Raw genomic sequence first — 22362 nt, 5'->3', positions numbered from 1 at the left:
TGAATGAATAAATGAAGAGCTAGGGGGAGGAATGCAGTGCCTAAAGCCCTTCCCCTCTACCTTGTCCTTGGGATGGCTGTGTGAATGACTCACGTCCTGCTGCCCACTCACTTTCTTAGCCTAAAACCACATGTCCTGGGGTGTGGTGGCAGTGAGCTGACCTTCCCCTCCCACCCCTCCCTGTCTGCCACAGGATCTTCATTGTACACAGTTCCTAAGTTTCCAGCAAGTTGCCCTTCCTCCTTGCTTCCTGGGTAAGAGCTGAGAAATGTGGGCCTTGGAGACAATGGGAGACCCAGTTTAGGTCTCCAGAGAGGTCTTTCTGAACAAGTGTTCAAAAACACCGGGCTGTCCTAAAGCTGGCTCAAGGGAAAACCAGAGACTTCAGGACCATTTCAAACTCTAAGAACTGTCCTTCTGCCCCCTGTCTGGGTCCTAAGCCACATCACGCCCAAACATGTGAACTTAAAACCAAAGGAAAGAGACCAGGCGATGAGCAGTCAGGGAGGAACCACATAAAGTGTGGAGTGGGTGGCCCTGTCCCCCACTCCTTGGGTGGGCAGAGGAATGGACTGACCCATTTGCCTGATGCAACCAAAATCCAGCTCTTTATTGCTATGGGACACTGGCCTGAGACCAGTCTCAACCAGTGTCTCCACATCAGAGCTTGGCTTTCTGGGTGCTTGAAAGCACCCTCCCCATACATTCCCTCTTTGTCTGGAACTTTTCCTGGACCTGGTGAGGGCAGAGCTGTGGATACTTGGTGCCCGGTCCTATTTGATGGGAAGTGAGGAAATGTTTGAAGGCAGAGGCCAGCCACATCCACAGCAGGTAGGAAAGTGGAGGTGGTGATGGTGATGTGTGGTCCTTATTATTTATTATTAATTAATTCTGAACCTATTGCCTATAGGAATTGACTACAGGTGTGTGGAAGACAGACTTCCTTTCTTGAGAAGTCTCAAGAGAACAGATTTTTCAGGAACTCTGAGACATGGTCAGGCTACTTTATCAACTTTATTTTTGGAGAGACCATGTGCCCCTGACTTCCTGCCTCTTCTTGTGCTGGAGAAACTGGGGACAATCTTGGAGTCAGCTCTCCTAGATATGCCCTTTCTATTCCAACAGGGTTTGAGGAAGCTTAACATGCTGGCTGTAAAAGCAACAGAGTGAATAAAAATAAGAAAGAAAGAAGGGGGGAAGTAAATGTGTTAAGTGCAAACAACAGTTAACACCCTAGGGCATCATAGTTGCCTCTGCACTTACTGACAGCAGGAGAAAAGGCACCTACGGACTTGAAGTTTGTTAAGTGTTTCGGTCATTTAACTGTTGCTTCATTCTCTGGGCCTCAGTTTCTCAGCCTGCAAAACAAGGTGCATCAACCTAAAGTTTATTGAGAGTGTCGCATGATAGGATACAGAGCACCTGAAACAGTGCTTGGCAAGTTGTAAACCATCAGTCGCAATCACAGCAATTCCTACCTCATTCATGTGTAAGCATAACCAAGTGGGAGGGAGTTGTGGGTAGAGCGGAGGCAGTTTCCATTTATTCAAAGGCTCCTGCCTTCTTTTCCCTGCTCCATCCAAATCCTAATGGACAGCCTCTGAAATTGCCTTTGAACCTGGTCTTGTTCCACAATGTTCCCATTCCACTGCAGTTAGTCCCCTCCAAGCAGACTATTTCCGGGATGCTTACTTCATGCTCATTGAACAATGACCTCAGAGACATTTCCTTGACTGCAAGTCTCTCGGGCTCTGAAAGTGCAGAAGTGATGTCGCGTCCTCCTCTTGTCCCACTTCTGCAGGCCTGCAGGGGGTGGTGGGTCTGCTTTCCCAGATCTCAAAAGCTTAGCCTCCACCAAGTGAGTGAGAGATGGAAACACCTCCAAGAAAACTCCAAACCTGCAGTGCCCAGGTTGGTGTTTAGCAGCATGTGGTAGGTTGTATTGCTTTGTGCTCTTTGAGGATGAGGATGGGTGGGGGACCCTTGGGTTTGTGAGCTTAGTGGGAGTAACTCTGATCTACCAAAGATCCTGTGGGCAGTCAGGGCCAGGGCCAGGGCCAGGCCCAGGCCTCCCACCACCAGGCCAGTGAGCCCACGATGTGTCCTCTGCTACACACTGCCCCTCCCCCTGTGGCAGAAGGTCCCAGGTTTTTGTGGCCCCTCATTTTCTTTGAGCAGTGGGAGAAGTGTGAAAAAGCTTGGCCCAGATGGCAGCTCTGACACCTCTCTCTCTCTCTCTCTCTCACACACACACACACACACACACACACACACACGCACACACACCAGGCCTTCAGCTAGTTTAAGAAGAACATGAATGCGGAGAGAGGACCATCCATGTGCGAGAACTTTAGAAGGGCTCTACATAACTTGAGGCCTCATAATGGCCCTGTAACAGTAGGGACTCTCAACATCTCCCCTTTACAGATGATGAAGGCAGAGAATTAATTTGCCTAGTCACAGGACTAGTGAAGAGCAGAGCAAATAGTATGGCTTTACAGTCTGTTTAACCACTAGACCAAATGCTCTCTGCCCTCTTTCCCACGTCCAGCGATAAGGTCAGAACCAGTGCCATTTGTGTGTCAACTGGCGATCCTCTTACCTCCTCTTTCCATTATCAAGGCACTGTAACTTCTCTCATAGGCAGAGCCTTACCTCTTCTCCCCTATGGGAGGATGAAGATTATCAGGACCAAGACAAGTCCAGGTCTCTAAGGGCCGTACTCCACTGATGCTCTCTCCCCTGGTGAGGTGGCCAGGACCCACCCTAATCTCCCATCTCTCTCTTCTTATAGTCTGGTTGGCAGAGGCACTCTGTTGTCCTAAGGAAGGAGGATAGGACCAGCTTAAAGATGTTGGCAGAATTCATCTGTAATGACGAATTCTCTGAGTCTCTGCCCCAGGGCTCTACCATTCTCTGCAAGCCCATCCCAAAAGGCCTGGACTGTGCTCACTCACTCTGGCTGCCCCCCCCCCACCCCCCCGCAAAGAGGTTGTCTAGCAAGTATTTGCCAACTTGAAGGGCTAAATACCACAGATGAGCAAAAGTACACCCATGGACAAAATGAAAACAAAACAACAACAACAAAAAAACCCCAAAACAAAAACACATACTGTGAAACAATTCCCTTACAAATAACTGCTTTGAAAATTGTTTTAAATTTCTATTATTTATTTTTTAAATTCAAGTACAATTGACATACAGTGTTACATTAGCTTCAGGTGTATGATGATTCAACAATTTAACACATTTACTCAGGGCTCATCATAAGTGTACTATTAATCCCCTTCACCTACTTCACACCCCCCCCCCCCAAATTATTGTTTTAAATGGCAGAACACTAAGCACCTTTAACAGATCAGTCCTTTTATTCAATTTTTTTTATAACCTTGAAATGAACTGAAGGTTGAGGGAGGAGTACATTTTAAGGTGCCAGAATTACATCAGAATTGCATTGTAGGGTCATTGCACCCGGACATGCAATTTTCTTTTTCAGACATGACCTTGGGACCAAGAGCTTTGTAACTCTGTAACTTTGTTACTCATAGAACTCCATCAGATGTTCGAGGTAGGTCAGAGGATACTCACATGTAGTTCAAGCCTCCATAGATGTCCCAGACATAGCAATGATTTACAGCATCTTTGTTTCGGCTATTCAGTGCCCTGCTGCTAGAGATGGCAAAAAGGTGGGGAGGGCTCCAGAACATTCTAAGCCTGTTAAGTATTTCTGGTGAAATTCTTCAATCTCACTACAACCCTGACAAGAAACCACGACTTTAATCTCCAGGCATGATTACTTTTGATCTTAAGCTGCACAACAGAATGCCCTCAAATGTGCACAGCAAATCTTATTAATGTCAAAACTACATTATATACCCTGTAGGAGACCAGAAATCAATTTTTATGTCAAAAGAATAGGAAAGCTTCGGGATGCAAAGAGAACATGCCCTTTTATCCTTTCCTACATCCTAAAACAGGCATTTTTACATTAAGACCAAACCGGAAATTAGAGTTCGGTGCCTACACAGCTCTGGTCTCATTCGCCCACGTTAACTCATTTAAATCCTGCCACAAGGTAGGTACTGACTGTTAACGTTTTACATTCGTGACGATGCAGTCTGAAAGATCTGGAATTTGCTCAAGGTGACACACTGCAGCAAGTAGAAGTCAGGATTTGAATCTGAAGCACTGTCCTTCCTCCCAGCGCCACAGCCGCCACGCAGAAAACACAGGTCCACTACAGGGAAATTAATGACCCACAGCCTTCCTGAGGCTCTGCGCTATAATCCGGGAGACAACCTGGTTCTCGTGACTCTTCACTCTTTCCGTTTTCTCCCAAGTGCATGACTGCGGGAGCAAAGCGACCACGTGAGCTTTCCCCCCCTCCCCCCCCAGTGCCTGTCTGGCCAAGGGCAAGTCACAGGTGCGACAACGTGCCAAGACTGGATCCAGAGCCAGAGGGCTCGAGCTCCCCCGCAGCGTCACTGGACGGGAGGGAGGGAACTCGGCCAGGTGTGGCCTCTGGACGCGGCAGGTCATTAAGTAAGCTAAAAAGAAGGCTTGAGAAGCGGTCAGCAATATGAAATGGGGCCCGCAAAAGGGAAACTAGGAATGACCTTGGTCGCCGCCCCTATAAGTCGGCCCGACGACCTCTGGCGGCACAGCTAGGGTCCCCTACGGCCTCCACCAGTAACTAACCCGAGCGGCGAGACGCTACACGGACGCTAGGGCGAGGCTGCAGAAAGGGGGTCGGCCCTCCCCACGTGGACAAGCTCCCCGCCGGGGGCGTGGCCGCGGGCGCGGGTCTGGCCAATGAGCGCCGCCGAAGGGCTCACCCGATTGGGCACGCCGGGCAGGCGTGGGCTGCACCACCCCGGGGGCGGGGCTCCGGAGCCGGGGCGAGGCGCTGCGGGTCACGCGGGTCGCGGCGCCGGCTATAAGTGGCGGCCGGCGGCGTGTGCCGCCAGAGTGATGGCTGCCGGCGCGCGCTGCGTGCTTTCTCTTCTCTGCCGCTGAGGCGCCGCGGGTGCTTCATTGGGTGGGTCGCCAGCCCTGTCGATCCATCCCCGAGCCTCCGCCCCAGGCCGTCTGCTCACCGACCACAGGTGCGTGCGTCCGTGCCGCCGCCGCAGCCTGCGCGTCTGGTCTTCCGCTCGGCCCTTGGTTTCCTCTGGTGAGTGGTGGCGCCACCTTGGAAAGGCTTTCTTTCCCGGCGGGACCAGGCGCCGACGCCGTCGAGCGGGAGGCGGTCTGGTGGGCCGGCGTGGGCGGCGGACGGGGATTCTGGCTTCCTTACCGTCCGCCTCCCTCCCCCATCCCGCCCGCCCGCGGGCCTTTTTGGCGGTCCTCGGGCGGCGCGCGCGGGAACGGCCCTTTTCCGGTTTTCGCGGGGAGGGCGCGCGCGGGCCGGCGGCGGGCGGTGGGGGTGGGGGATTCCGGGCTGGGCGAGCGCTGACGAGGAGGTCCCCGGCGCCACGTGCCCACCACCTCGCGCGCCCCGCTCGGGGCCGGGGCCGGTGGGCTGCGGCCAGAGGACAAGGCCGGAGCCCCCAGCCTCGTGGGGCGCCGCAAGGGTTCCCCCAAGGGCGCGCTGCTATTGTTATTTTCTCTCTCCCCCCCCCCCCCCCCCCCCAGGATGAACTTGCGTCCTTTCTCTTCTCCGCCATGGAATTCTCCTTGCTTTTAGCCCTCCAGAGCCAAAGAAACCCCAGACAACAGATGCTCATACGCAGCGTATAGCAGTAACTCCCCAGCTCGGTTTCTGTGCCGTAGTTTACAGTATTTAATTTTATATAATATATATTATTTATTATAGCATTTTTGATACCTCATATTCTGTTTACACATCTTGAAAGCCGCTCAGTAATTCTCTTACAATTAATAAAAACCACTAGTCTAGAGAATGGCATTTACCGGGGCAACGCTGACTACCAGTACTATTGCTGCTACTGCTGCTTCTGGTCCATTGATGGACTACCTATGGATGCTGATCCTGGGCTTCATTATTGCATTTGTCTTGGCATTCTCCGTGGGAGCCAATGATGTAGCAAATTCGTTTGGTACAGCTGTGGGCTCAGGTGTAGTGACCCTCAAGCAAGCCTGCATCCTAGCTAGTATTTTTGAAACCGTGGGCTCCGTCCTTCTGGGAGCCAAAGTGAGCGAAACAATCAGGAAGGGCTTGATCGACGTGGAGATGTACAACTCGACCCAACAGCTGTTGATGGCCGGCTCTGTCAGTGCTATGTTTGGTAAGTTCTTTTTATGTATTGCCCCTTGGTGGCGGGTGAGCAAGCGGGTGGTTCCATACTTGGGCTCTCCCTTTCAGGTTTTCTTCTTCGGAAGGCACTGCATTCCTGAGAATTTTGCCACTTAATAAAACTTGCCTGTGTTTCAGGTTCTGCTGTGTGGCAACTAGTGGCTTCGTTTTTGAAGCTTCCCATTTCTGGAACCCATTGTATTGTTGGTGCAACCATCGGTTTCTCCCTCGTGGCAAAGGGGCAGGAGGGTGTCAAGTGGTCTGAACTGATAAAAATTGGTATGTTTAATTTTAAATGGCTTTTTAATTTTTATTCTTGTCATGTGCTACCATGGCATTATATGACATAAATGGTGTAAAATGGAGGGATGGAAAGTTTTGAAGATGGAATACTAAAACTTAAAGTGTTTTTTGGTTCCTGATTTTCATCAGTTGACGTTTTTCTTTTTAATGTGTTCTGTTCCAGTGATGTCTTGGTTCATCTCTCCACTGCTTTCTGGTATTATGTCTGGAATTTTATTCTTCCTTGTTCGTGCATTCATCCTCCGTAAGGTAATCTTTCTCTCCCCTCTTTTATGACCTTTGGTGGGTCACACTCAATGGTATTCAGACTGCTAGCCTTCTTGTAGATGTGATTAGTGTGGCCTTGGAAAGTTAAAAAATACGTCTGTGTTCGGTACACCTCTTGTATGTTGCTGAGCTCTCTGAAAAAGTCAAGTTTTCGATAGCCCAGAATGCATTCAGGAAGGAAAAATTGAATGAATATATGGTGTGCCAAGAAATAGAGGAGAAGCTGGGAATGAAAAAATAAGGAAATTTATTCAGGGTGATTTTGTACAGGTGTTTGTAGATTACTGTTTTCTCTAAATCAACAACATATATGGACCATTTTGACTTATTATTATTTTTGTTTTTGGACCATTTTGACTTATGAGCTTGGGGTTCGTAAGTCGTAATGTGTCTTGACATAATGTTTTTTTAGTCGACAGTTAAATTGAGTAGTTTGGGTTTCCACGCAGTTAACTTTTGTCGTGCTGATTAGCATAACCAGGTTATAAGCTTCAGGGTGGGGACTCTATATTTCACAGTGACTTGACTCTAATTTCCCAGATGGGGTAAAAAGAGCCCGTAAAGGTGTTTTTTGTTTTTTCCCTTGGCCCTCAAAAAAAAAAAAAAAAAAAAAAAATTCCAGACAGTCATTTAATTTCCTGTCCAGTTGAAAATCCCTTTTGAGGGACCCAATAGCATTTCTTTTATCAAGAAGTCTGATGCTGGCTCCAAAATAAATGTAGACGACAAGGGATGTTGTCACTGGACTGAATTACTTGGTAAGAATAAATGCATTTTTCTGAGGAAACAAAGTTGTCCTTTTTCTGAGGTGAATGGCTCTTAACGGCCCATTGTAAGTTTGTAAAATGCTCCTAAACTGTAGACATCTGAGTGAAGAGAGATAGGTAGCTTAGTCCCAAGGGGTAAGAATATATTCAGACCCACTTGTTCGGTCTAGTTGTAAGCTTTTGTAGGGAAGGGTTTGCGCCTTTGTAGAAACACTATGGTAAATTGATTCATTAATTGTTCTTTCCTATGGCCTGAGTCTGCCAGAATATAGCAGTTGAATACTTGGAAAATTGAAATATTTATAGATTGGTTAGAATTTGAGAGTAAATAGTTCATTGTTACTACTGATGGACTTGAAGTTTGATACCGTTTTATTTAGCAAGCAGATTTGATGAGCTACCCGCCGGATCCCCAGAATTGTTGTAGCATATGATAGATAACATGATGCTTAGGTTCGAGGCTTACTGGTAGTCACAGATCAGATTTTTCAGTATTTTTATTAGAGCCATATAGATTACTCCATACCAGAGAACAAGGAGAATACATAGGATCCTGTATTATGGATTCCTGCTTTGTGAAACTTTACACTGGGTCTTTGTTGATTATTTATTGGGAAGCAGATTGTTCTGATTCTGGAGAGGCTTTGTATGTCTCAAGATAAAACTTGTCTTCTTTCTTGGAGGGGAAATGGTGGTGCTCTGAGGTGCAAAGAGGGATTTTTAGGTGTTCAGTATCTCTCATTTGAGAACTGCATGGCAGGTATTTTTCTACCCACAGTTGAGAGCTGGAGTTAAATATATTCCCTTTGTAACAATATATTCTTTATGTAGGTATGAGGATGAGAGCATGATCAAGAATGATTGGAATAGTGTTTAGCAGTATTGACTTTGAGGACTTTTTTTTTTTTTTTACCTCCAAACTCCCCTGTCCTCCCTGTGACCCATCATAGTCTTGTGTCCAATCTGCTAATGAGTTTTTGGGTGATGAATGTGAATAGTTGTGGTTACTGTTCGATTTTAAATCTCAAAACATCCTTATGCTGGTAACCTTTGGGGGTACTGGTTGTTAAAGTCTGAATATTTGACCATTAAGCTGCTTTTCAACTTAAGATTCTGTTTTGGAAATTAACATTAAAATTGCTTTTTTAAAATTTTCTGTTTTCTGATGTCTGTGCAAAGGGTGTTGGGTAGTCTAGTAGAAAAATCCAGAGTGGAGATGAGGTACTTCTCCTTAAAGGCTAGGGGCAATAAAGGAATGGGGGAAAAGGGAAAGTTATCCTATTATTTAAATGCTAGTCAGAGAAAAATGGGTCTTTGAGCAGTCTCCCTTTTGTTAGGAATCACATTAAATCTAGGACATCTTTTCAAACTCAGAGGAGCCTTTTTCTTTAGAGGCTTATCAGAACATCCAGTATGTAAACAATGAACTATTCTGGTTGGGGATGGGGAGTTACCAAGACTCCCCCCGCCCCCCTTCCCATCTCACATGACTGGATGATGAGATATTTACATTATTTCCAGATAAAGTTCCAAGTGTGTAGTTAGATGGGTCATACAGTAATACAAATCTTATAAAGTTGTTAGCCTTGGTTATCTCTTGCGAGTGACCGAGACGAGTCTGGAGGGAGTAAAAGTTCCTAGATTTATGAACTTTGCCTTTTTTTAAAAGATGGTGAGCTTGTATTTCATAATAAACCACAAGTATCATTCATTTACTACCTTCCCTGCTACTAAATACTGGTTACCTCAGGGAATACATAATTGGACTGTACAGAAAAATAAAACCCAGAAAAATAAAATAAAACCTATTATTTCTCAACTCTAATTAGTTTGATTTGATACCATATTACCAAATTGTATTTGAAAGTCTGTTAAGAGAAGTCCCTACATAATGTTTATAGATCTCTAATGGGTTTTGATTTTGGGGGGATCTTATGAATTGATAGCTTATTGATTGCCCTTGGAGTGTGTCCCACACTGTTGAGTTATTCCAGGATGCTGAATAGTTCTAGGTATAGGCTATCATTTTTATTTTGGCTATTTCTCTATATGTAGCACGTATTTATTTGTGTATTTATTGATGTGTTTATATATATTTAAAGTATGGATAGGGAAGCTAAAATTAACTTTTTTTTTTAAGTTTTTGAATTTTTTTTAATCTTTATTTATTTTTGAGACAGACAGAGTGCGAGTGGGGGAGGAACAGAGAGAGGGAGACACAGAATCTGAAGTAGGCTTCAGGCTCTGAGCTGTCAGCACAGAGCCCAGCACAGAGCCCAATGCGGGGCTCGAACTCACAAACTGTGAGGTCATGACCTGAGCTGAAGTCGGACCCTTAACTGACTGAGCCACCCAGGTGCCCCTAAAATTAACTTAAAAAAAAAAAATATTTTGAGAGAGAGAGTGGGAGAGAGGGGCAGAGAGAGTGAGAGACCAATCCCAAGCAGGCTCACAACGGAGCCCAACTTGTGGCTTGATTTCAACACCGGTAGGATCACGACCTGACCGGAGCCATATCAAAAGTCCTGACGCTTCACCAGCTGAACCACCCAGGCACCTCATGGGAAGCTAAAATTCAAAGTGTTTTTCAGTGAGGGCCCATCTCTACTGATTTTGAATGGCATCTTTCCTTTCTCTTCTGTTGTGTTTGTCTTCAGCCACTACCTCCCTCTTCCCAACTGTTGATTATCCTAGTTAGAAGCTTTAGAAGCACTTTGGATCTTTCTCTTCTTTCCCAAGATTTTCTTTTGGATTGCTATCCAGACAGCATTAAACCTTTAGGATAACATCTTCATAGTTTAGCCTTCCCATATATTCAAGTTTGTGTTCTCTTTAAGTGTTTGACCTGGGTGTTTTCCTGTAGAATTAATACACATTTGTTCTAAGTGGAGCTCTTTTTATTTCTAGTCACACTGGCCTCTTTGCAATTCCTGAGTTTTTTGCCTCAGGGTTTTTACACTTGCTGATATCTCTGTCTGCAATATTCTGTGTTGTCACCCCCCCCCCCCCCCCGCCCCCCTTATGTATGTACATGGCTTGTTGACTTACCAGGTTTGTGTCTTTGTTCCACTGATAATTCCCAGTGTGTTCTGCCTTCCATCACTGCCTCTTCCTTACCCTTCTTTATTTTCTTCATAGCATTTATTGCTACTTTACGTTATTCTGTATTAGAATGTAAATGTTAGTTCTCTGAGGGCAGGAACTTTCTCATTCACTCCCATATTTTAGTGCCCAGGATTGTGTTTGGTACAGTCTGTTGAATGAGGAGGTAACTTAGTGTACAGTTGATTTTTATCTTAGCTCTTTGGTAAGTCATTAATAGTGGTGTATTTGTTAATGTCTAGATAAGATTGTTGTTGCAGGTAATTCTGCATGTTTTGATTTTAAGAAATCTTTGCAGGCATGGTGAGAAATGTCCTGACATCTCATAGTCTATTTCTTGGTATCCTTTACAAATGTATAGTACATCTCAGGTGTATGCTCAGATTTACATCTGGACAGTCAGGTACCTTAGGACGCTGGGTGTTGAAACATTATTTGAGACATTACCAGTCACTGGTGTAGGTGACTTTGTTAAAAATAGCACCCCCCCACCCCCCCAAAAAAAAACCTAAAACAAACACAAATTTAAATTCAGGTAGATATAAAAGATGAGATCAGCCTTGGTAAGGAGACTTTCAGGAGCAAGGCCAACTGGGCTTTTCCTACTACTATGGATACCATTAACTGGCCTTATGTAATTCCTGAACCTGCCCTTTTACAAAGTTCTATGGAAATGAGTTAACTTAACCCCCCCCCCCTTTTTTTAAATTTAAGTTCAAGTTAGTTAACATAATTTTATAACACCTTTCAAGATACTGATCTTGATAATCTTTTTTAGACAGATCCCGTTCCTAATGGTTTGCGAGCTTTGCCAGTTTTCTATGCCTGCACAGTTGGAATAAACCTCTTTTCCATCATGTATACTGGAGCACCTTGTAAGTACATATCAAAATATTTAAATGTGAATTTAACGTTGTTTATAAGACTTGCATTAAATGCCCAATTTACCCCTTTTTGCTTTACAGGGCTGAAATCTCCTAGAAGGTGGCTGGCCTGCGCCCATTTCAGAAGGCTGCAGGCTAGTGTATGCTGAGTTAACCTAGATAGTTTTTCAACCAAAGAGACCTGCTCAGATTCTAAATCACTACAGACCTTTACTCTTTATAGTCTTCACAGGATCCACCGATAATATGATCTTCTCCCTCCCTTTCTCCTTTCTGTGCTAAAAATAACTGGAATTGATACTGACCTCAACTGCTGAAGAGTAATTAGTTATATTTGGTCTTCAATAATCAGTCATTTAGGACTGGTTTGCTGGATATTCTCTTTTTTCTCTCCCAAATGGAGCTACTTTTGTTTCTAAGCACTAAATTTACTTCCCTGAATCTGCTTGAATGAGAAGAGTTGGGATGTTTAAACACCTGATCTAAGTGCACTTGGAAGAAGAAATTCATGCAGCTAAGAGGAAAAATAATTTGTGAGGATATAAAGATTGGGATGATTACTTTTATTTTGGGACTAAGGCAAAGCATGGATAAAAATATGATCCGTGTTCAATTTAGCAACTGAAAAAGATTACTAACTTGTAACTTGACAGTACCTGCTTTTTATCAGTTCAGGTTCACTCTCTAGGGTCTTTTGACTTGATGGTCAGGCGAGTGGCTTTTGATCTTTTAACTGTGACCCACTGGAAAAAATACACTGTACGTTGCTGCCCAAGACATATGTGCACGTAGAGACAGAGAGGGAAAGAAAACTAGAATAGTATTTAGAAGCTACTTACCCTTACTATGTGCTGTGTCCTCATGTTTTCAGATACTTCTCTTTAGCTTTTTTTTAATGCTCATTGGAGCCCACTAAATTGGTTTCTGATTAATGGATTGTAAATTGGTTCTTAAACTTCACTGAAGTAGTAAGTCACTGGCCAAAAATGGAAATAGCTAAGTATTTTTAACCTTGTCTTTATTCTTGGAATAATTAGGGAAGAAAATGGACAACTTTATGAGAATATTGATCTTACTTAGGGGATACCAGACTCCTCACCAAATGGTACAGGCAAAGAAAAGCTTGCATGCTACATTTCCAATTATGTTTTAAATTGAGTTCTTCATGCTAAACTAAAGTCTCCTGTGACACTCTAAGCACAGATGTTTTATCTGGTAGCGGCAAAGGTCATAGTTCAGTGAAATTAGAAACTTAAACTTGCAATCATTTTTGAAAAAGGAACTTGGGATATTTTTGTTCTGTTCTTTGTGGATCATTTACAAGAAAAATTTCCCTTTCTCATTTCCCCTTTTGGCTTGGAACATAGATTTAAACTGTGATAGAGATTAATTAAGCTTCATGTATATTTTAGTTTGTGTGACTACATGGTCAGAATTGATAGGAATTAAAATGGAAAGATTTGTAGTCACTATAGAACTTTAGTTTTGAAGGGACCACGGTTACATCTGATTTTTAAATATTAATCATTGGGGGGCAATAGATTTTCCATTTTATAGGTAATCTATTCCTATCAGAATAAAGCAAAAGAACTGCAGGTAGCCAAGCTATTTGTGGATGAACTACAGATCATTATAACATCTTACAGGCTTAAATAGAATTCTGTAGTGCTTTGCTTCTGTCCTTAGTATAGGCTAGTGGCTTGAAGCCTATTGGCAGTTAAGGGGTAAGCACATGAGGACTGATATTAATGATCCCAAAGCCATGTGAAAAGTAGGCATGTCTCTAAGATATGCCTTGTTAATGAAATTACCACTAAACTATTTTTGTGAAAGATGGTCCTTTGAACTATCCTTATCTTTTGATAGATAATATTCCGGTTTTCTGTATCTTAGTTTGATAATGTATCCTAAGAGATAATCTTATTAAAGGTTTTTGCTGGAGGTTAGTACAATGGATTCGATTAACTTCCACAGAAAATTTTATCAGTATGACAAATGTGATTCTGAGGGTCCCTTTTTTAACATTAAAATCTGTATGTGCAAACATAATGTGTGGCAGCTACCATGTGGAGGCTAGGGAGTGGAATGCTTCCTTTTTTTCATAGCTAGTTGCAGATCCTCAGAGTATAGTAATCCTTATCTTCTAAACAAAGAAAGGGAAAAAAGCTAGTTTTTGAAGGAACTTGGGGGACTTGAATCCAGTAGGTGTGGAGAGTGGGCCAGAGGTGGAGGTGTGGGTTTCAGATGACCATTGGATTTTTCTCCTGAATTTGTGTAGTCAGTACAATAAACCCTGTGGACCTAAGGCTGGCAGCAGTTGTAAAGGGTGATGGGCTGGCTTGGGGGGAACCCCAGAGTCCCCCCGAGGAGGGTTTACACGTTGTTGCAGGGGGCTGTCGCCCTGGGGTTTTCAAGATGCACCATTTTATCTCCTAGTGCTGGGCTTTGACAAACTTCCTCTGTGGGGCACCATCCTCATCTCGGTGGGATGTGCAGTTTTCTGTGCCCTTATCGTCTGGTTCTTTGTATGTCCCAGGATGAAGAGAAAAATTGAACGTAAGTAACAAATTGTAGCAGATTGTTTTAACTAGCAATGTGTCTGTTAACTTCTTGTGTACAAAAACTCACTATTTGGGTAGATTGGCGAAGTCACACATTTAAATGAGATTTCAAAATATGGATTTATTGTTCTAAACTAGGTTTTTAAATTTTTATTTATTAATTTTTTTTTGAGAGAGAGAGACTAGGTTTTTAAATTTTTTTTATTTTGAGAGAGAGAGCGCGTGCAAGTGGGCGAAGGGAAGCAGAGAGGGAGAGAGAATCCTAAGCAGTCTGACACTGGGCTTGATGCACGGCTTGAACTCACAGATTGCGAGATCATGACTTGAGTGGAAGTTGGACGCTTAATTGGCTTAGCCAGTCAGGTGCCCCTGCCCAAACTGTTTTTATTGACTTGAAATGACCTGAGACCTAGTTATAAGAGATTTTTTTTTTTTTTTTTTTTTTTTTTTTTACGTTTATTTTTGAGACAGAGAGAGACAAAGCATGAACAGGGGGAGGGTCAGAGAGAGAGGGAGACACAGAATCCGAAACAGGCTCCAGGCTCTGAGCTGTCAGCACAGAGCCCGACGTAGGGCTCGAACTCACGGACTGTGAGATCATGACCTGAGCCGAAGTCGGTCGCCCAACTGACTGAGCCACCCAGGCGCCCTTAGTTATAAGAGATTTTTGACATATGCTAGGGGCAAACTGGGCCTTTAATGTAATTTTTTTTTTTTTTTTTTTTACCGTACATCAGTTGCTGGTGACAGAAATATATAGAGATGTAGCTTACATTAATTGGGAAGTGTGAGGATATCTTAATATAAAATAAGGAGTAAATACAAAATATTTTCAAGAAACATTTATCTGAACTACTTCTGTGTGTAATTTCAGATTTGGGCCTGTAAAGCTAAGTCACATATTTATATCTGACTTTAGATTTCGTTAATTCTCAGAATTATAGCACAGATTCTAGAGGTAGACATTTTCCAGTGTTAATGTGAAGGAATCATTTAGATCATTACTATCACACGGTAGTAGAGTATAATTAAATACAATAAATTTTGGTTAGCATCAGTCTTATTTAAACCTTGTATTCATTTCCTTACTGGCTGAGAGCTTTTAAAGTAATCTCAGCCCTTTCTATCTGCAAATGCTTGGTTAGTGATTTCAAGTTTGTTGTTCGGAAGTGGACGGATGCACAGACTGCAGAGGCCTTAGGAAGAGTGCTGCGTCATGCAGCTGCACTGAGACGCCTCTGAGAGGCTCTGGTCTTTGCTAGTCTGGTTGTGCTGAGCGGACAGTGGGAACGAGGCTTGCACCACTTTCTGACCTCGTTTTTCCCCCAGTCTGGGAGAAGATGATACAAGTCTTGATAATGTTTTATGTCCTAGTCTGTAGCCTAGTTGTGATGCCTGAATGAACATGTAAACATACTGGGCATCGGTAGGATGGGCAGAAAATAAATATTCCTGTGTAGTCATGGCATTTAGAACCATAAGGTAGAACCATAAGGCACATCTCTGTTTCAGGAGGTGGGAATTCAAGTTGTCATCTTTAGTTGCCTGCATGGAGCTCTGTTGCTTTACTTGAGCTCCTGGACTGAAATTTGGGGGCATTCCTTTTTTAAGAAGAACATAAACTAGATGCAGTCTAAACTTTCAGTCTGTCAGCCTCATGCTTTGAGGTATCTTTCACCTCAGAATGGGTCAGCAGGGAACTAAGAATGGTTTTTACCCTTGTAAAACAACAATCTTTGTCTTGTGAAGGACAGGAATACACAACAGAGCCCACAAAGCCTAAAAAAATATTTTACGGTCTGGCCCTTTACTGAAAAAGCTTGTGACCCCTGAAGCATTGCTATATCTTTGCAAAGGAAAGATAGGAGATATGGCAAATGAAGTAGACAGGAATATTATCCAGAATTTTCATTGAAATATATTTTTGAGTTGGATTTTTTTGAAGTGGGGGGAAAGGGGAGATGGGGAACAAGTTAGTTTGGTCAAAAGCAAACAAAAATCCCCCGTTTTTTCTAGGAGAAATAAAGTCTAGTCCTTCTGAAAGCCCCTTAATGGAAAAAAAGAATAGCTTGAAAGAAGACCATGAAGAAACAAAGTTGTCTGTCAGTGATATTGAAACCAGGAGTCCCGTTTCTGAGGTAGGATCTGCCACTGTGCCCCTCCGGGCTGTGGTGGAGGAGAGAACAGTCTCATTCAAACTTGGAGACTTGGAGGAAGCTCCAGAGCGAGAGAGGCTTCCCAGTGTGGACCTGAAAGAGGAAACCAGCATAGACAGCGCCATGAATGGTGAGTGGTTTCTTCAGTGGGGAAAATAAGAGTTTTACTTTGTTACCTGTACTGGTGAGGGGGCTCACTGTTTGGATCTGATGGTCTTTGTATTTAATGTGACTGTTTTGGTCTTGGCCAGGAGCAGTTCAGTTGCCTAATGGGAACCTTGTTCAGTTCAATCAAGCCGTCAGTAACCAGATGAACTCCAGTGGCCACTATCAGTATCATACCGTGCATAAAGATTCTGGCTTATACAAAGAGCTGCTGCATAAATTACATCTTGCCAAGGTGGGAGACTGCATGGGAGACTCTGGCGACAAACCCTTGAGGCGCAATAATAGCTATACTTCCTACACCATGGCAATTTGTGGCATGCCTCTGGATTCATTCCGTGCCAAAGAAGGTGAACAGAAAGGTGAAGAAATGGAGAAGCTGACATGGCCTAACGCGGAGAGCAAGAAGCGAATTCGAATGGATAGTTACACCAGTTACTGCAATGCTGTGTCTGATATTCACTCGGCATCTGAGATGGACATGAGTGTCAAGGCAGAGATGGGTCTGGGTGACAGAAAAGGAAGTAGCAGCTCTCTAGAAGAATGGTATGACCAGGATAAACCGGAGGTATCTCTCCTCTTCCAGTTCCTGCAGATCCTGACAGCCTGCTTTGGGTCATTTGCCCATGGTGGAAATGATGTCAGGTCAGTTGACTTGGAATCTCAGCCTCACGCTTTCTTTTCTTTTTTTTTTTAAGTTTGTTTATTTAAAAAAAATTTTTTTTACATTTATTTATTTTTGAGAGACAGAGACAGAGCATGAGCAGGGAAGGGGCAGAGAGAGAGGGAGACACAGAATCAGAAGCAGGTTCTAGGCTCCGAGCTGTCAGCACAGAGCCCGACGCAGGGCTCGAACCCACGAACCATGAGATCATGACCTGCGCTGAAGTCGGACGCTCAACCGACTGAGCCACCCAGGCACCCCTATTTATTTATTTTGGAAGCGAGTACAAGCAGGGGAGGGCCCGGGAGAGGGAGAATCCCAAGCAGGCTTCTCCTGGCCAGTGTGCAGAGCCTGACATGGGACTAGAACTCAGGAACCATAAGATCATGACCTGAGCCAAAGCAAGAGTCAGACACTTAAGGGTGCCTGGGTGGCTGAGTTGGTTAAGCGTCTGACTTTGGCTCAGGTCATGATCTCACAGTTTGTGAGTTTCAGCCCCACGTTGGGCTCTGTGCTCATGGCTCAGAGCCTGGAGCCTGCTTCGGATTCTGGGTCTCCCTCTCTGCCCCTCCCTGCTTGAGCTCTGTCTTTCAAAAATAAAAACGTTTAAAAATTTTTAATTAAAAAAGAGTTGAACACTTAACCTACTGAGCCACCCAAGTACCCCCTACCACACTTTCTATTTTTATATCACGTTATCCCTTTTATAAGGCTCTGCTTGTGGTTGTGCTGCTCATACCACCCCGTGGGACACTAAATAGTCTAGAAAGGATGAGGTCAGAGGAGTTATTGACTTATTAAACAGGCAGTACAATTTTTTTCTTTAGAGAGATTACAAAGAATGGTCTTGTCTATTGAGATAGGATCCAGTTCTTTGATAGTAAATTCTCTGAGTGTAAGATGAAAAACTTAATCACTGTCCCTAAGGAATGAATTTGTTAGTTGTTAGCCTTAGTCTTGTGGTTTGTAAACTGGCCATTCATTGGAACCTGCGTTTTTTTTAGGCTACCTATTGGAAGATAGGCCACCAAATGCATGGGATTCTTCTGAGAGCAGCTTTTATTTTCTTCTGCTGTGTATGTTGGGGTTTCATTTATTTCTTTTGGATGAGCTTGCCAGCTTTGCTTTGAATAATCTAGTAGGTCATTTAGCAAACTGGATCTTGCGAAATTCTAGTTCTGCCTGAAAAATCATCTTCATCCTCTTTTTTTCTTTCAGCAATGCCATCGGTCCTCTGGTTGCTTTATATCTGGTTTATGACACAGGAGATGTTTCTTCAAAAGTGGCAACACCGATATGGCTTCTGCTCTATGGTGGAGTTGGTATTTGTATTGGTCTGTGGGTTTGGGGAAGGAGAGTTATCCAGACCATGGGGAAAGATCTGACACCGATCACACCTTCTAGGTAAGTTGGCAAAGCAGGTCTTAGAAAGATTAATGCTCATTTTCTTAAGGTTCATAGTACTGTGTAGTGTTACCACACAACTCTTCATCTAAAGTAACCCAAGCTTATATAAGTTCCTGATGTTACTCTCATTGTGTGAACTTGTAGGTTTTACATACTGTCTGGCCCTTAAACATAATTTTGGTCAAATATTAATTTCCAGTGGTTTCTTAACAGTACAGCTTTTCTGAGAAAGGTGTGTGTGGAGTGAATAGCTATGTATAGTTTGTCTTTACTTGGGAGCTGAGACTGATTATTAAATTCTTCAAAATAAAAGTGCAAACTTTAATAACGAGCTTCCAGAAAACCTTAAAACCTCAAAACATTAGAGAAGAGGGAAGAGAACCTGATATATTTACTTAAATTTTTTTTTAATGTTTATTTATTTTTGAGACACAGAGAGAGCATGAACAGGGGAGGGTCAGAGAGAGGGAGACACAGAATCCGAAGCAGGCTCTAGGCTCTGAGCTGTCAGCACAGAGCCCAATGCGGGGTTTGAAATCACGGACTGTGAGATCATGACCGGAGCCGAAGTTGGATGCTTAATCAACTGAGCCACCCAGCCGCCTAAACCTGATTTATTTATTAATTTTTTTTAGTGTTTTATTTGAGTGTGAGAGTGTGAACGGGGGAGGAACAGAGAGAGGGGGAACAAAAGATCCAAAGTGGGCTCTGTGCTGGCACAGCACGCCTGATGTGGGGCTTGAAGTCACAAACTGTGAGATCACAACCTGAGCCGATGTCAGACACTCAACCAACTGAGCTACCCAGGTGCCCCGAGAGCCTGATTTAAAGTATATTTCAGGAGCTATAGCGAATTAAAGATTGTTAGTGAAGGTTTTGTCACCGAGTATCAGAGCATAGTAAGATTGTGTTAACTTTGAGATAATGTTAGCTTATTAAAATATCAGTTTCTATTCTTGACAACTAATCTTTCTATGTTTACAGTGGCTTCAGTATTGAACTGGCATCTGCCCTCACTGTGGTAATTGCATCAAATATTGGTCTTCCCATCAGTACAACGCATTGTAAAGTAAGTAAACATATTGTGTCTGTTGAATGGCTCTAATAATATGGAGAGAGTTTTTAAGTGTGAAACTGTGGTTTAGAAAGTTTTATACAGTTGGAGTCTTGAAGAGTTCACAAGTTCAGGACGAGACTATAAGAATGTAAAGGCTTATTACATTTTACAATTTTTGGGTCTAGTATGCTTATTTAAGCAAATGATGTAGGTTTTCCCCAAATGATGCAAAAGCCCTTTTTGTATTGGTTAGCAAGTCTGTGAGGCTTATTGGACATTGAAGGGCAGTTTATTTATGGAAAGAATATATTCAGAGACTCTCTGAATTGAAGTATGAAGAAACTTGTTGAATTCAGGCTTTGCGTGATGGCCATGCATTAACTGTGGGAAGAGGAAGAAACTGGCTTCCTTAAGGCAATTTAAGTTGGTTGATCTTAAAAAGATGGAGTCTGTCAGTTATCCTTTTTCTTCCAGGATATCTCTAGGTCACTGGCTATGAGGTCTAATATCTGCCTCCCTCTGAAATGATATTTGGAAAACCTAAAACTTAAAATAACTTCTTATTAAAGTAGTTAAATATATTTTTTTAAGTTTATTTATTTGGGGGGTGGGGACAGAATCCCAAGCAGGCTCTGCGCTGCAACTCACGAACTGCAGGATCATGACCTGAGGCTGAGATTGAGTCGGACGCTTAACCAGCTGAGCCACCCAGGCACCCCAAGTGGTTCAATATTAAAGTAGTTCATTAAAGTAGTTGATTAAATTCCAGTAGCTCAGAAGAGAAAAAGGAAGTGTTCTCCTATTTTACCCCAATTGGCACAGACTTAATGATTGGATTTTTATATTGTTTTTATCTTCTTATTAGTAATCTTCTTAATACAAACCATCTTTGATGGACTCAGTCTCATCCAGCAGTCTGGGGCTCCTTATCTACATAAATAAGGTCATGTGTCTGTTACCAAAATGCCATTGGCCTTTACTAATCAGTTTCCTTGATTCCCTTTCTCTGCTAGGTGGGTTCTGTTGTATCTGTTGGCTGGCTCCGATCCAAAAAGGCTGTTGATTGGCGACTCTTCCGCAACATTTTTATGGCCTGGTTTGTTACAGTCCCCATTTCTGGCGTTATCAGTGCTGCTATTATGGCAGTCTTCAAATATGTCATCCTCTGAGCGTGAAGCTGTTTGAGATTAAAATTCCTGTCAATGTTTGGGGCCACCTTACACATTCCTGCTCCTTTGAAGAATGATCACAGTGTTACAGAAGACCGGCAAGAGTCTTTTTAAAGTTTGGGAGCTGTGGGAGGGAAGTGTTACTTGTGCTATAATTGCTTTTGTGCTAAATATGACTTGTCTCAAAATTAGCTATGTAAAATAGCCAGGTTTCCACTGGTTCCTATTAAGGTCCCTTTTCCTTCTGGGCTGTGAATTCCTGTACATAATTCTCTACTTTTTGTATCAGGCTTCAATTCCATTATGTTTTAATGTTGTCTCTGAAGATAACTTGTGATTTTTTTTTTTTTTTTTTTTTTAAACCATTCAGAGCCATTTGACACAGTGTGCTCTGCTTTGGTGGTTTCACCAGCTTCTGCCCTAACATGCACAGGGACTTAACAACAGAAACATAACTGAAGCTTCCCTTGTAGTCTCTTAGAGAAATAGAGCCGTTTGTACTCTGCCCTCCTGTCCGGTAGTGGCAGGTTCCATTGGCATATGTGGGAACTTCTTATAGGGACGAGGTTCTTTGGACACGGTGAAGATTTAAGTTAGTAGTAACTTCTTTGCAAGCAATTCATTGACTATTATTGCTAAAAAGAAGTAGGAAGAAAAAGCCTTCTGGCAGTTGTGGTTATTTAAGATTTCTGGCAGTGTGGGATGGATGAATGAAGTGGAATATGAACTTTGGGCAAGTAAAATGGGACAGCCTTCCATGTTCATCTGTCTACCTCTTAACTGAATAAAAAAGCCTACAGTTTTTAGAAAATTTTGTTCTCATGGTTTTTGTTCATATTTGAAGCATCTGGGCTCCAAATCAGTTAGCCCTATGCCATTCTTAGCAGAGTGTGGATATCTTAAATGAGAACTACCGACCAACTTAAACTTCCCCACTCCTCCCTGTTAAGTTTCTTGGGATCCCAGAATATACATGACATAACTCCATAGGCACTGTTTAACTATTTGACATTTTTCCTTTTTTTTCCTCCTTTTTTTTTTTTTTTTAAAGGTTATTTATTTGTTTTGGCGGGGGGGGGGGGGGCGTTTGCAAGTGCATGTGGGGGGAGGGGCAGAGAGAATCCTAAGCAGGCTCTGGGCTGTCAGCACAGAGCCTGACACGAGGCTCAAACTCCTAAACTGAGATCATGACCTGAGCCAAAATCAAGAGTGGGTCACTTAACCTACTGAGCCACCCAGGTGCCCCATTTTTCCTTTCAATAGCACAACCTAGACACTTCGATGCTAGCATGTATAAATCTACTCATTGTTTTCCTGTTTGGATGGACTATTTTACCAAATATTTATTCCTAGCTTTGCTATTATGAAGGATGCTAAGACAGATGGGGGGGTGTGGTGTGTAGCTCAGCTTATTTAAAAATTCTCTCTGTTCTTGAGTCTTGACCCTTTTACCCTTGGTCAGAACTGTTAGTGAAAAGTGCATTGCTTTGCAAACTAGGTAGATAGTTACTGTCCTGAGAGTTAAGTTTTAGGAGGATGCTTTTGAGAAGCTACACTGTACCAGATGAAGTTATGCCTGCTTGACCTATGCCTGAAAGAGATTA

The 22362-nt window shown here is 43.1% G+C and overlaps 1 protein-coding gene and 1 long non-coding RNA gene across 5 annotated transcripts in view; one reads left to right on the top strand and one right to left on the bottom strand.

Annotated features, from left to right (window-relative positions):
* Nucleotides 1-4928, bottom strand: part of LOC109264616 (uncharacterized) — a 31779-nt gene extending 26851 nt beyond the window's left edge. Inside the window, exons 1-4 of one of the 3 annotated variants that reach the window (XR_008418006.1) lie at nucleotides 4836-4928; nucleotides 2656-2821; nucleotides 1479-1751; nucleotides 1264-1358 (exon numbers count right to left, since the gene is read on the bottom strand). This is a non-coding gene — a long non-coding RNA (uncharacterized LOC109264616). Of the gene's footprint in view, nucleotides 1-1263; nucleotides 1752-2655; nucleotides 2822-4835 lie in introns of all 3 variants that reach the window. The other 2 variants (XR_002078809.2, XR_002078808.2) reach the window with 2 other exon arrangements.
* A 50-nt stretch (nucleotides 4929-4978) lies between these two features.
* On the top strand, nucleotides 4979-21569 carry SLC20A1 (solute carrier family 20 member 1). Of its 2 annotated transcripts, none has more exons than XM_019444982.2 (11): nucleotides 4979-5173; nucleotides 5635-6248; nucleotides 6395-6535; nucleotides 6723-6808; nucleotides 11474-11570; nucleotides 14016-14135; nucleotides 16157-16426; nucleotides 16548-17106; nucleotides 18344-18529; nucleotides 19517-19601; nucleotides 20603-21569. In XM_019444982.2, the coding sequence occupies exons 2-11, from the start codon at nucleotides 5903-5905 to the stop codon at nucleotides 20756-20758; spliced, it is 2046 nt and encodes a 681-aa protein (XP_019300527.1). In that variant the 5' UTR covers nucleotides 4979-5173; nucleotides 5635-5902; the 3' UTR covers nucleotides 20759-21569. The 2 variants fall into 2 exon arrangements, with proteins under 2 accessions (XP_019300527.1, XP_019300537.1); XM_019444992.2 differs by having other exon boundaries at nucleotides 4980-5105.
* Nucleotides 21570-22362: the final 793 nt, after the last annotated feature.

This window comes from Panthera pardus, unplaced genomic scaffold (genome assembly GCF_024362965.1).
Source record: "Panthera pardus isolate Hobbes unplaced genomic scaffold, ASM2436296v1 HiC_scaffold_26, whole genome shotgun sequence".
NCBI classification, from domain to species: Eukaryota; Metazoa; Chordata; class Mammalia; order Carnivora; family Felidae; genus Panthera; species Panthera pardus.
Note: the sequence above shows the minus strand (reverse complement) of the source record. Positions and strands in the feature narration are given on the sequence as shown.